The 12,810-nt window shown below is 38.9% G+C and overlaps 1 protein-coding gene across 1 annotated transcript in view; it reads left to right on the top strand.

Annotated features, from left to right (window-relative positions):
- Positions 1 to 12,810, top strand: part of cdh23 (cadherin-related 23) — a 655,816-nt gene that overhangs the window by 604,847 nt on the left and 38,159 nt on the right. The window contains exons 50-51 of the mRNA XM_036980724.1: positions 11,097 to 11,266; positions 11,857 to 11,994. Coding sequence (XP_036836619.1) covers positions 11,097 to 11,266; positions 11,857 to 11,994 — 308 coding nt within the window. The remainder of the gene's footprint in view (positions 1 to 11,096; positions 11,267 to 11,856; positions 11,995 to 12,810) is intronic.

Below are 12,810 nucleotides of genomic sequence, written 5' to 3'. Positions count from 1 at the left end.
GTTTGAATTCTATTTGTAACTATGCTATTTCACAAAAGCTCCGAACCTATATACATTCTACAGATCCCTTATGCCCTACATTGTTTATCTTGTTATTAGTCCCACCCTTCAGCTCCACTCAACCCCTCCCATCTGTCTCTCAACATCATCCATTTTGGATTTCTACTTGCCGTATATTTTTCAACCTTGCTGTGATGCTTCACAAAATAATTGAACCTTCCTATTCTCATAGCTTCTACAGATTGTAATTAAAAATAAACATTTTTGCTAAAATAATTATTATATTATTGATTGATTGACTATGGCTTTTCAAATCAAATCAAATCACCCAACCCACCCTATCTGTAGTGTTAGTTCTAGGCAAATGTTGCAATTCTTCAGCCATTCCTGGACCTGTGACCAAAAATGAGCTACATATGGACAATACCAAAATAAATGATCTAATGACTCTGCCTCCTCACAGCAGAATCTGCAGAGCTGGGAGGATTGTATCCCCCATATATATAACATTCTATTAGTTGCAAGAATTTTGTATAGGAATTTATATTGAAAAATTTGAAGTTTTGAATCCGTCGTTGTTTTGCGTATCAATTCATAAACCATGTGCCATGGAATGGGTACATCGAAAATCTCTTCCCAACTATTTTGCAATTTATATGGCACAGCTGTCAGTTTTTTGGTCCTTAAATTAAATTGGTATATGTTTTTATTTATCACACTTTTCTTTAACCATTTATGTTCTTTAATACAGGGCCGACATACAAGTTCCTTACTTTTTTCCTCTTCTACTTGCCTCTTCCATTTTTGTGGTAATGCTGCAATTAATTGGTTGTAATTTTGGGTAGAGCAGATATTTCCATATGTCTGTGTTAGCTGCATGTGTGACATAACTCCACCAGTCCTATTTATGATATCATTCACTAAATGTATACCTTTTTTAAAAATGTATTCGATAAATACAGTTTTTTTTTATCAATTAGTATATTTGAATTTAACCACAATATTTGTTGTACTATTTGTTCCGTCCTTTCAGGTGGATTAAACTGAAATTGCAACCAACTGTCTAAGGCTTGTTTAAAAAATAAACATATTTTGGAGAATTTTTCCTTTTCAAACAACCGAAAGTGAGCTGGTGTAATCTGAATAAAGGGGAAAAGGCCCTTCCTGAATATAGGATGAGACATTTGTACCAATTGACTAGAGAACCCGTTTGGATTTATGTATAACTTTTGTATGACTGATGCCTTTAGTGAGAGGTCTAATGCTTTAATATTTAATAATTTCTGCCCACCAAATTCATATTCGTTATATAAATAGGCCCTTTTAATTTTATCTGGTTTGCCGTTCCAAATAAAATTTAATATTTTTTGTTCATATAATTTAAAAAGCAGGTCACTAGGTGTAGGCAAAACCATAATCAAATAGGTAAACTGTGATATAACTAAGGAGTTAATCAGGGTGATTTTTCCACAAATAGACAGGTATTTTCCTTTCCTTTTAGGAAGAGTCTTGGTTGTTCCAAACTTCTTCCATTTAAGAATGATGGAGGTCATTGTTTTCTTGGGGACCTTCAATGCTGCAGAAATGTTTTGGTACCTTTCCCAGATCTGTGCCTCGACACAATCCTGTCTCGGAGCTCCACGGACAATTCCTGTCTCGGAGCTCCACGGACATGGCTTGGTTTTTGCTCAGACATGCACTGTAAACTGTGTACCTTTCAAAATCATGTCCAATCAATTGAATTTACAACATGTGGACTCCAATCAAGTTGTAGAAACATCTCAATGATGATCAGTGGAAACAGGATGCATCTGAGCTCAATTTCCAGTCTCATAGCAAAGGGTCTGAATACTTATGTAATTATTTGATTTTTAATACATTTCTAAAAACCTGTTTTCGTTTTGTCATTATGGGGTATTGTGTGTAGATTAGATTTTATTTTATTTGATCCATTTTAGAATAAGGTTAGCGTAACAAAATGTGGAAAAAGTCAATAGGTCTGATTACTTTCCGAATGCACTGTAACGCCAAGACTTTTTGATTTTGTATCTCATTTTATTATTTTAAATGTGTTTCTGGTATGTGTTACTGCAATTCCGCTTTTAGCCGCCATAGTGCACATGAAACAAAATTAAATCAGCCATTATCATTTTAAATACATTATTTGATTCTTAGCATTGATGATGATATTTGTTGATATTGATACTGATGTCCCTGTACCATCCATGGTACGGACGAACTTGTGAAATTGTGTGTAGAAGCCCATTTTTTTTTAAGTATTGGGGTTGTTGCCTCCAAACTGAGTTCCAAATCTGCATTGGTACCTATTAACCAAACATTATAACATTCTAAATGCTACTAAAGTTGTTTTTTAAAATGTTGATATCAACACTGTCGCTCCATTCAACCAAACATTCTAAATTCAAACGTTCCACCAACTTTGCTTTTGGTGGAGTTTTGTATTTGTATGATTCAGAATTGCCATGACAAATGAAAAGGATAAAATTAACCCTAAAAGTGTCAACAGGGGTCAATTCTGACCATTTTTTTGATTCATCAGAAATTGTAGGACTTTGTCAAGCAGCTACTTTACCGACAAAAAAACATAACAATTTACTATAATTTCTGTGTTATTACGGAGAAATGCAATATCATCGCTTTTTATATGCTAGTGGTGAAGTATAATCTGTAAACTGAAAATGTTGACTCAACAAAATTTGGTACAGAAAATGAAAATAAAATAATAAAATAAAAAAAGTATTCACCCCCTTTGGCATTTTTCCCATTGATTTTTGGGGAGTTTGTATCATTTGATTAACACAACATGCCTACCACTTTTATTGTGAAAAAAAACAACAACAAAAAAACAGAACTTGGGCGTGCATAACTATTCACCCCTCCAAAATCAATACTTTGTAGAGCCACCTTTTGCAGCAATTACAGCTGCAAGTCTCTTGGGGTGTGTCTCAATAAGCTTGGCACATCTAGCCACTGGGATTTTTGCAAGAACAAAATGCTCCAGCTCCTTCAAGTTGAATGGGTTCCGCTGGTGTACAGCAATCTTTAAGTCATACCACAGATTCTCAAATGGATTGAGGTCTGGGCTTTGACTAGGCCATTCCAAGAGATTGAAATGTTTTCCCTTAAACCACTCGAGTGTTGCTTTAGCAGAATGCTTTAGGTCATTGTCCTGCTGGAAGGTGAACCTCTGTCCCAGTCTCAAATCTCTGGAAGACTGAAACAGGTTTCCCTCAATAATTTATTTATTTAGCGCCATCCATCATTCCTTCATTTCCTGCCGATGAAAAACATCCCAGCAGCATGGTGTTCTCGTGGTGATGAGAGGTGTTGGGTTTGCACCGTTTTCCTTGATGGCCAAAAAGCTAAATTTTAGTCTCATCTGACCAGAGTACCTTCTTCGATATGTTTGTGGAGTCTCCCACATGCATTTTGGTGAACACCAAACATGTTTGCTTATTCTTTTCTTTAAGCAATGGCTTTTTTTCTGCCCACCCATCCATAAAGCCCAGCTCTGTGGAGTGTACGGCTTAAAGTGGTCCTATGGACAGATACTCCAATTTCCGCTGTGAAGCTTTGCAGACCCTTTCAGGGTTTTCCCTGGTCTCTTTGTTGCCTCTCTGATTATTGTCCTCCTTGCCTGGTCGGCCCTCTCTTGGCAGGTTTGTTGTGGTTTCAATATTCTTTCTTTTTATAATGGATTTAATGGTGCTCCATGGGATGTTCAAAGTTTCTGATATTTTATTATAACCCAACCCTGATCTGTGTACAATCACAACTTTGTCCCTGACCTGTTTGGAGAGCTCCTTGGTCTTCATGGTGCCGCTTGATTGGTGGTGCCCCTTGGTTAGTGGTGTTGCAGACTCTGGGTCCTTTCAGAACAGATGTACAGATGTATATATACTGAGATCATGTGACAGATCATGTGACACTTAGATTGCTCACATGTGGACTATATTTAACTAATTATGTGACTTCTCAAGGTAATTGGTTGCACCAGATCTTTTTTAGGGGCTTCATAGCAAAGAGGGTGAATAGATATGCACTAACCACTTTTCCGTTTTGTATTTTTATTGTATTTTTATTATTTTTAGTTATTTCTTTCATTTCACGTCACCAATTTGGACTATTACAGTGGGGAGAACAAGTATTTGATACACTGCCGATTTTGCAGGTTTTCCTACTTACAAAGCATGTAGAGGTCTGTAATTTTTGATCATAGGTAAATTCAACTGTGAGAGACGGAATCTAAAACAAAAATCCAGAAAATCACATTGTATGATTTTTAACTAATTAATTTGCATTTTATTGCATGACATAAGTATTTGATACATCAGAAAAGCAGAACCTAATATTTGGTACAGAAACCTTTGTTTGCAATTACAGAGATCATACGTTTCCTGTAGTTCTTGACCAGGTTTGCACACACTCCAGATCCTTCAGGTTTCGGGGCTGTCACTGGGCAATACGGACTTTCAGCTCCCCCCAAAGATTTTCTATTGGGTTCAGGTCTGGAGACTGGCTAGGCCACTCCAGGACCTTGAGATGCTTCTTACGGAGCCACTCCTTAGTTTCCCTGGCTGTGTTTTTCGGGTCGTTGTCATGCTGGAAGACCCAGCCACGACCCATCTTCAATGCTCTTTCTGAGTGAAGGAGGTTGTTGGCCAAGATCTTGCGATACATGGCCCCATCCATCCTCCCCTCAATACGGTGCAGTCGTCCTGTCCCCTTTGCAGAAAAGCCTCCCCAAAGAATGATGTTTCCACCTCCATGCTTCACGGTTGGGGTGGTGTTCTTGGGGTTGTACTCATCCTTCTTCTTCCTCCAAACACGACGAGAAAAGTTTAGACCAAAAAGCTCTATTTTTGTCTCATCAGACCACATGACCTTCTCCCATTCCTCCTCTGGATCATCCAGATGGTCATTGGCAAACTTCAGACGGGCCTGGACAGGCGCTGGCTTGAGCATGGGGACCTTGCGTGCGCTGCAGGATTTTAATCCATGACGGCGTAGTGTGTTACTAATGGTTTTCTTTGAGACTGTGGTTCCAGTTCTCTTCAGGTCATTGACCAGGTCCTGCCGTGTAGTTCTGGGCTGATCCCTCACCTTCCTCATCATCATTGATGCCCCACGAGGTGATATCATACATGGAGCCCCAGACCGAGGGTGATTGACCGTCATCTTGAACTTCTTCCATTTTCTAATAATTGCGCCAACAGTTGTTGCCTTCTCACCAAGCTGCTTGCCTATTGTCCTGTAGCCCATCCCAGCCTTGTGCAGGTCTACAATTTAATCCCTGATGTCCTTACACAGCTCTCTGGTCTTGGCCATTGTGGAGAGGTTGGAGTCTGTTTGATTGAGTGTGTGGACAGGTGTCTTTTATACAGGTAACGAGTTCAAACAGGTGCAGTTAATACATTTAATGAGTGGAGAACAGGAGGGCTTCTTAAAGAAAAACTAACAGGTCTGTGAGAGCCGGAATTCTTACTGGTTGGTAGGTGATGAAATACTTCTGTCATGCAATAAAATGCAAATTAATTACTTAAAAATCATACAATGTTTCTGGATTTTTGTTTTAGATTCCGTCTCTCACAGTTGAAGTGTACCTATGATAAAAATTACAGACCTCTACATGCTTTGTAAGTAGGAAAACCCTGCAAAATTGGCAGTGTATCAAATACTTGTTCTCCCCAATTTATGTGTATGTCCATTACATGAAATCCAAATAAAAATCAATTTAAATTACAGGTTGTAATGCAACAAAATAGGAAAAACGCCAAGGGGGATGAATACTTTTGCAAGGCATTGTATGTACCCTGAAAATATAGAGATATGGTGCCACCCCTGATTTGGGGTTGACAGCCACTATAACAAAAAAAAAAACACATTTATTTGAATACATATTTAGCTTCCAGTCTCCATATACAAAGTTGAGAGTCTCATCTTTCATTTTTGGTCTTACTGGTATGTCAGATTAGCTAATTCGACAATTTCTCAGTATCACAGAAACACATTAAATAAATAACAGAAACATTTTCATGACAAGTTGCCAGGGATGAAATTCATCAAAATAACTGTTCAAAACATGAAAAACATGCATAAAGCTGTATTTTTAAACCTCAAATTTGACTTTAAATGTGTGAGAATGTTCAAATATATGCGTATTTGCGGGAATTAAAACCATGTACTTCAATGGTTAGAACTACGTTTGCGCTTTTAGGGTTAATGGATATTGTTTAGACAGTTACTCCAACTTTTAGAATTAAGAATATTCTTCTAATTGTAGACATTCAGTTACATAGGATTGTTCAAATTTTCCCCATGTAATGTTAATGCTCTGCTAATATTGCTACCATATAATGTTGTAGTGTCATGTAAATGCATCATAATGCAGAAACATCAATGTCCCAACTCTCTAAATACATGGATCTAGATGTAGCAATAGATAGAGAATCCTCTCAAAATACACTTTACAGAAAAAGGAACACTGATATGTGATACTGTGTATCATGTAAAATCAGTTTTACATTGAACCAACAAACAATGGCAGATTTGAAATTCACAGAAATGCACCCAGATTTGTCGTGCTATTCAATTTGTTTCCTTCCTTCATTCACTGGGTATTGAAGCTAATTTACAAATAATCAACAAAACATTCTAAATGCAAACATTCTACCAACTTGCCATGACAAAAATTATGACATTTTTAGATGTAGCATATTATACAATACAATGGGTGGGTCTAATCCTGATTGCTGATTGGTTAAAATTGCATTCCAGACGGTTTTTAGTCCACAAATCTATGACGTTAAAAATGCCTATTTACTCTGTTCCATCTGATTGTGCAATCCACTGTCTCATCAGCCCAGCCAGGCAATTTATAAACTTGATCTCTACTCTGAAAAGCATCTAGATATTATCTCACATTTCTTTTAGGCTAACATTTAGGTTTCAACAGTGGACATTTGTATAAACCTTGCTGTCTGTCTCTTTAACCTTTATGACATTGTTTCAATATTTAAATTCGATAACCAGCTGTCCCATAGTAATGAAGTCAGGACGAGACAGACAGGCAGCTTTTCTCAGCCAGTCGAAATCATGAATCATCATTTTTATGGATACTATACAAAGAAATATAAATTGAAAAAAGGTCAAATCAAATGAAGTGCAGCTAGTTTGCAGTCTTTCCAGCTTCAGTTTGAAGTGATTGTGTTAGCTGTGTTGTTGAACAACAGTGTCCTGACGAGTGAGCAAATGTCCTGTGCCAGGCGAAATTGCACCTCATTAGCTTATTGTTATGGATGTATCCCAAATAAATGTCTTTATAAAACAGTTTAAATAAATACAAATGCAGCTATTTTGCTGTTATTCAGCCAGTATGGCAATGGAACACTTAGAATGAACAACTGTGTCTCTTCCATAGATACAGAACAAAAAGACTGAAGGACTGGGATTGGCAACCAAACCGATAGAATGAATGACCAGTCAGCTTGGGTAGCAACCCTAGATTTGTGTTGGGACTATATCTGGAAGGATGAAATACTATGAATAAATTCATCAAAATAAGATTTTAATTGAAAACATGTCAATGATTATTTGAGTATGTTGGTAACCCATTGTATAAAAGTGACAATGCGCTCAAAGCCTGTGTTTGGAGGATATTGGCACAGTGTGCCTGCCCGGGCCTAACGACACCCATGCCAATATATCCACCAAACACCGGCTTTGAGGGCATCAAATCAAATTCTAATCCAATTTTATTGGTCACATACTGTAGACCGGGGTTAGTTGTCACACTTTTTACAAATTAATGTATTTCTAATGCACCAGTATATCTTATTTTCACTGTTAGGAGAAAAACCAAGGTATTCTGTTGAAATGGGGACCATTTGTTATCCTCATATCTTATTCCAACACGGAGTTATAAGCCATTAAACACACTTTGTCCGAGGTTGGTTGTCACACAGTATGGGGTTGGTTGTCACAGTGTTTGCCATTCGTTTTTCAGCAACAAATAAACCAATATACAATGTTTTTGAAAAAGTAAAGCCTTTATTTTGAAAAAAAGGAAAGCCTTTATTTATTGAACAGTATTTCTCTCTAACATTACAAAAATAAATGTGTAGAAATAAAAAAAAAATTGTATGTGGATGAAGGTCATTCTTAGGCAAATAAACTATATGTAACGGTATTCGTCGTCTGAAGAAGAGGAATCAGACCAAAGCGCAGTGTGGTATGTGTTCATGCTTTTTATTGAAACTGAACACTATAACAAAAAACAAAGAAAATAACCAAAGTCCTGTCAAGTGCAAAACACTAAACAGAAAATAACTACCCACAAAAACCATGTGGGAAAAACCTACCTAAGGTTTTAGATAGATAGACAGCTGTCCCTGATTGAGAACCATACCCGGCCAAAACAAAGAAATACAAAAACATGGAAAAAATAACATAGAATGCCCACCCAAATCACACAGAGAAATAAATGGCTACAGTTTACACTTTTTTTGTTATTTGAATGAAATAAAAAAAATTTTTAGAAAAGGGCTGTTTTTTTTACTCTGGCATCCCGGGGATATTATGGGATAGGGTTTCACACAAGTGCGTTAAAATACATTTAATCAATTTTATTTAGACTTTTTTTTTTGTTGTCTTATTTTAATTATTTAAATGAAATATGGGGGAGAATTATGTTGCACATTAACATCCGCACTATAAGGAGATTTGATGTCAATTCCCTCTTTTTACATGTAACTCACCTGCACATTCATTTACTTTGTTCTTTCTTTGTTGTTCCTTTTCCATACAATACATTATGTACAATTGCAGTGAATGTGATTTGAATAATGCAAGATTTTAAATCCCAGCAGTATTTCAAATTACATTCAGGAGCAAAAGGATTTCAATAGTTGTGTTTAATTCATAAAAAAAAATATTAATTGGAATGTAATATTTTCATGGAATATCATTCAATCATTCAAATGTATTTATAAAGCCCTTTTTACATCAGCAGATGTCACAAAGTGCTATACAGAAACCCAACCTAATACCCCAAAGAGCAGGCTGGGAAAACTCCCTAGAATGGCTGGAACCTAGGAAGAAACCTAGAGAGGAACCAGGCTCTGGGGGGTGGCCAGTCTTCTTCTGGCTGTGCCGCGTGGAGATTATAAGAGTACATGGCCATTTAAGGCCAGATTGTTCTTCAAGATGTTCAAACGTTCATAGATGACCAGCAAGGTCAAATAATAATAAGTGGTTGTAGAAGGTGCAACAGGTCAGTACAGCAGGAGTAAATGTCATTTGGCTTTTGATAGCTGAGCATTCAGAGGTCGAGACAGCCGGTGCGGTAGAGAGTCAAAAACAGCAGGTCCAGGACAAGGTACCACGTCCGGTGAATAGGTCAGGATTCCCTAGCCACAGGCAGAAAAGTTGAAACTGGTGCAGCAGCATGACCAGGTGGGCTGGGGACAGCCAGGAGTCATCAGGCCAAGTAGTCCTAAGGAAAGATCCTAGGGCTCAGGTCCTCCGGGAGGGCAGGGAGAGAGAATTAGAGGGAGCATACATAAATTCACACAGGACACCAGATAAAACAGACTGACCCTAGCCCCCCCCCCCCCCCGGCACATAGACTATTGCAGCATAGATACTGGAGACTGTAACAGGGGTGGGTCGGGGGACACTGTGGCCCTGTCCGACAATACCCCCAGACAGGGCCAACCAGGCAGGATAAAACCCCACCCACTTTGCCAAAGCATAGCCCCCACACCACTAGAGGGATGTCAACAGTCTACCAACATACTACCCTGAGATAAGGCTGCGCATAGCCCACAAAAATCTTCACCACAGTGACTCAGCCCCCATAACAGGGTCAGAGGCAGAGAATCCCAGTGGAGAGAGGAGACCTGGCCAAGCAGAGACATCAAAGGCGGTTCGTCGCTCCAGTGCCTAGCCGTTCACCTTCTCACCCCTGGGCCAGACTACACTCAATCATAGGACCTACTGAATAGATGAGTCTTCAGTAATGATTTAAAGGTCGAGACCGAGTCTGCATCTCTCACATGGATAGCCAGACCATTCCATAAAAATTGAGCTCTATGGGAGAAAGCCCTGCCTCCAGCTGTTTGCTTAGAAATTCTAGGGACATCCCGGAGTCGCCTCTTCACTGTTGACGTTAAGACTGGTGTTTTGCGGGTATTATCAATTAGCCTTTTAAAATGATAAAATTGGATTAGCTAACACAACATGCCATTGGATCACAGGAGTGATGGTTGCTGATAATGGGCCTCTGTATGCCTATGTAGATATTCCATAAACAGATATGCAGTTTCCAGCTACAATAGTCATTTACAACATTAACAATGTTTACACTGTATTTCTGATCAATTTGATGTTATTTTAATGGACAAAAAATGTGCTTTTCTTTCAAAAACAAGGACATTTCTAAGTGACCCCAAACTTTTGAAAAGTAGTGTAGTAATGGCATCACCAGCCGAATTCTAATCGAACTGGCACCAGTTGTGAAAATGGGCTGCGCTGGCCCAAGTTTACCCTAACAGGGCTCGAATTTGCGAATTAGATAGATAGAGTCAGCTGGAATTTGGCCCTATATTTAAGTGCCGGTGGAAACAGGGCGAATGTGACAACCATCCCTAAACACCCCCCAATACTAATTAAGATGCTAGTAACCACATGACTTGATCTATGGGGAAAAAATACACATTTAAATAAAGCTCTTCCTTTCCTCTTTTCAATAAAGTAATTGTTTATGGATACTCCTATCATATAGCTATTTATTAAAGAAATAACAAGCATATGATTATTTAATTTCACCCTTGAAAACTGCAAATATTCCTCTCACCTCAATATTTTTAGATCCTGTCCTGAATTGAACACATGGATGAACTCTCCTATAGAGGACACACATTTTTATCTTGAAATTAAATTATTACACAGCCCCTTCTGGATTTTGAGTAATAACCACTGTGACAACCAACCTGTGAGACAACCAACCCATTCTCCCCTATAATTAGTATATGTATGATGAGAAGTGTGCTGGTAATCATTGTGTTGTTGTGCAGGTAAGATCGTAGCCAACCGGACTGTGGACTTTGAGCAGGTGCAGTGGCTGAACTTCACAGTGAGAGCTCAGGACCACGGCAGTCCACCCAGAGTGGCTGAGCTTCCTGTCTACCTACGTATAGTAGACATCAATGATAACAAGCCCATCTTTACACAACCCTCTTACCAGGTACCAAAAATACCTGTTCATAACATGCATTGCAAAGGGCGTCACCCTTAAGGCGTCAGCATACTTCGGTTCAGCTGGCACCTAGCCGAACTCGGCTAGGCGAACTGAACGTGTGTTTTCACATACTACCTTAAAAGACATTCACTTGAAAAAAAAGATAACTCAAGAAATCTGTCATAAATGTTGACGTTTTTCCCAAGAAGATCTTAGTCGCGCAATTTTACATCTAAGATGTTTGGTGCAGTATTTGTCAAGTAAAAAATGTTGCATGAAAACAAATTGTTTCTTGTTGAATGACACTTCATTGAAGAACCCCTACTGTTGACCAATCACCAACAAAGGGGCATAGACGTTGGCTACCGACTTCGGCTTGCCTCGAGAAAAAATGTGTGTGCACGAATAGCCGAAAAAACACTTGCAGAAGACCAAATTGAACAAAAATGTCATTATATATGCACAAACTATTTTGGTTGGGATGCATGCGGACACCTTTAGTAGTACTCAATTGATATGATTTCTATTGTGATGGTCTGAGTTTGTGCTTGTCTGTGTGTATGCTGATGTTGTTGTGTCATGCTGTCCCTTTGCAGAAGCCAGTGTTTGAGGATGTTGACTTGGGCACGGTCATAGTGACAGTCAGTGCCACAGACGCAGATTCGGGCCTCTTCTCTGTCATCGAGTACGGCCTGGTAGACGGAGAGGGCAAGTTTGGCATCACTCCCTCCACTGTGAGTTCTGTAACATGTTTTAACACGTGAAGAAACACACACACACACACACTTTGCAGTGCTTGAAGTCGACTTATTTTTACATTGGTGCAGGCACTCATTTTTGGGTGCTGGTACTGTTTATATTTAGGAGCTGGAACTTTTTAGCCAATATTCTGTAGGGGTTGATGGTCCTCGAGCAGTAGAAAATTCAATGTGCTAGTACTAGCTACCGGTGTGCACCTGCCAAATCCAAGCACTAACGCACAAACACACATACATACACACGCACACAAACACAGACACACACACACGCAATCGCTCCTCTCTTTTGTTTTCACTCTATTTTGTACTCTTTCAAAGAAGAATAACAGATTAATCTACATTCAATATACAAAACATTAGGAACAAACACCTTCCTAATATTGAGTTGCACCCCCCTTTTCCCTTAGAACAGCTTCAATCCATTGGGGCATGGGCTCTACAAGGTGTCGAAAGTGTTCCACAGGGATGCTGACCCATTTTGACTCCAATGTTTCCCACAGTTGTGTCAAGTTGGCTGGATATCCTTTGGGTGGTGGACCATTCTTGATGCACACGGGAAACTATTGAAACCCAGCAGCGTGGCAGTTCTTGACACACGCAAACTGGTGCGCCTGGCACCTACTACCATACCCTGTTCAAAGACACTTAAATCTTTTGTCTTGCCCATTCACCCTCTGAATGGCACACATACACAATCCCATGTCTCAATTTTCTTGAGGCTTGCAAATCCTTCTTTAAATCCATCTCCTCCACCTCATCCACACTTATTGAAGTGGTCTTAACAGGTGACAT

This window comes from Oncorhynchus mykiss, chromosome 1 (genome assembly GCF_013265735.2).
Source record: "Oncorhynchus mykiss isolate Arlee chromosome 1, USDA_OmykA_1.1, whole genome shotgun sequence".
Classification (NCBI taxonomy): domain Eukaryota; kingdom Metazoa; phylum Chordata; class Actinopteri; order Salmoniformes; family Salmonidae; genus Oncorhynchus; species Oncorhynchus mykiss.
The sequence above is the reverse complement of the archived record's forward strand: the minus strand, read 5'-3'. Positions and strand labels throughout refer to the sequence as shown.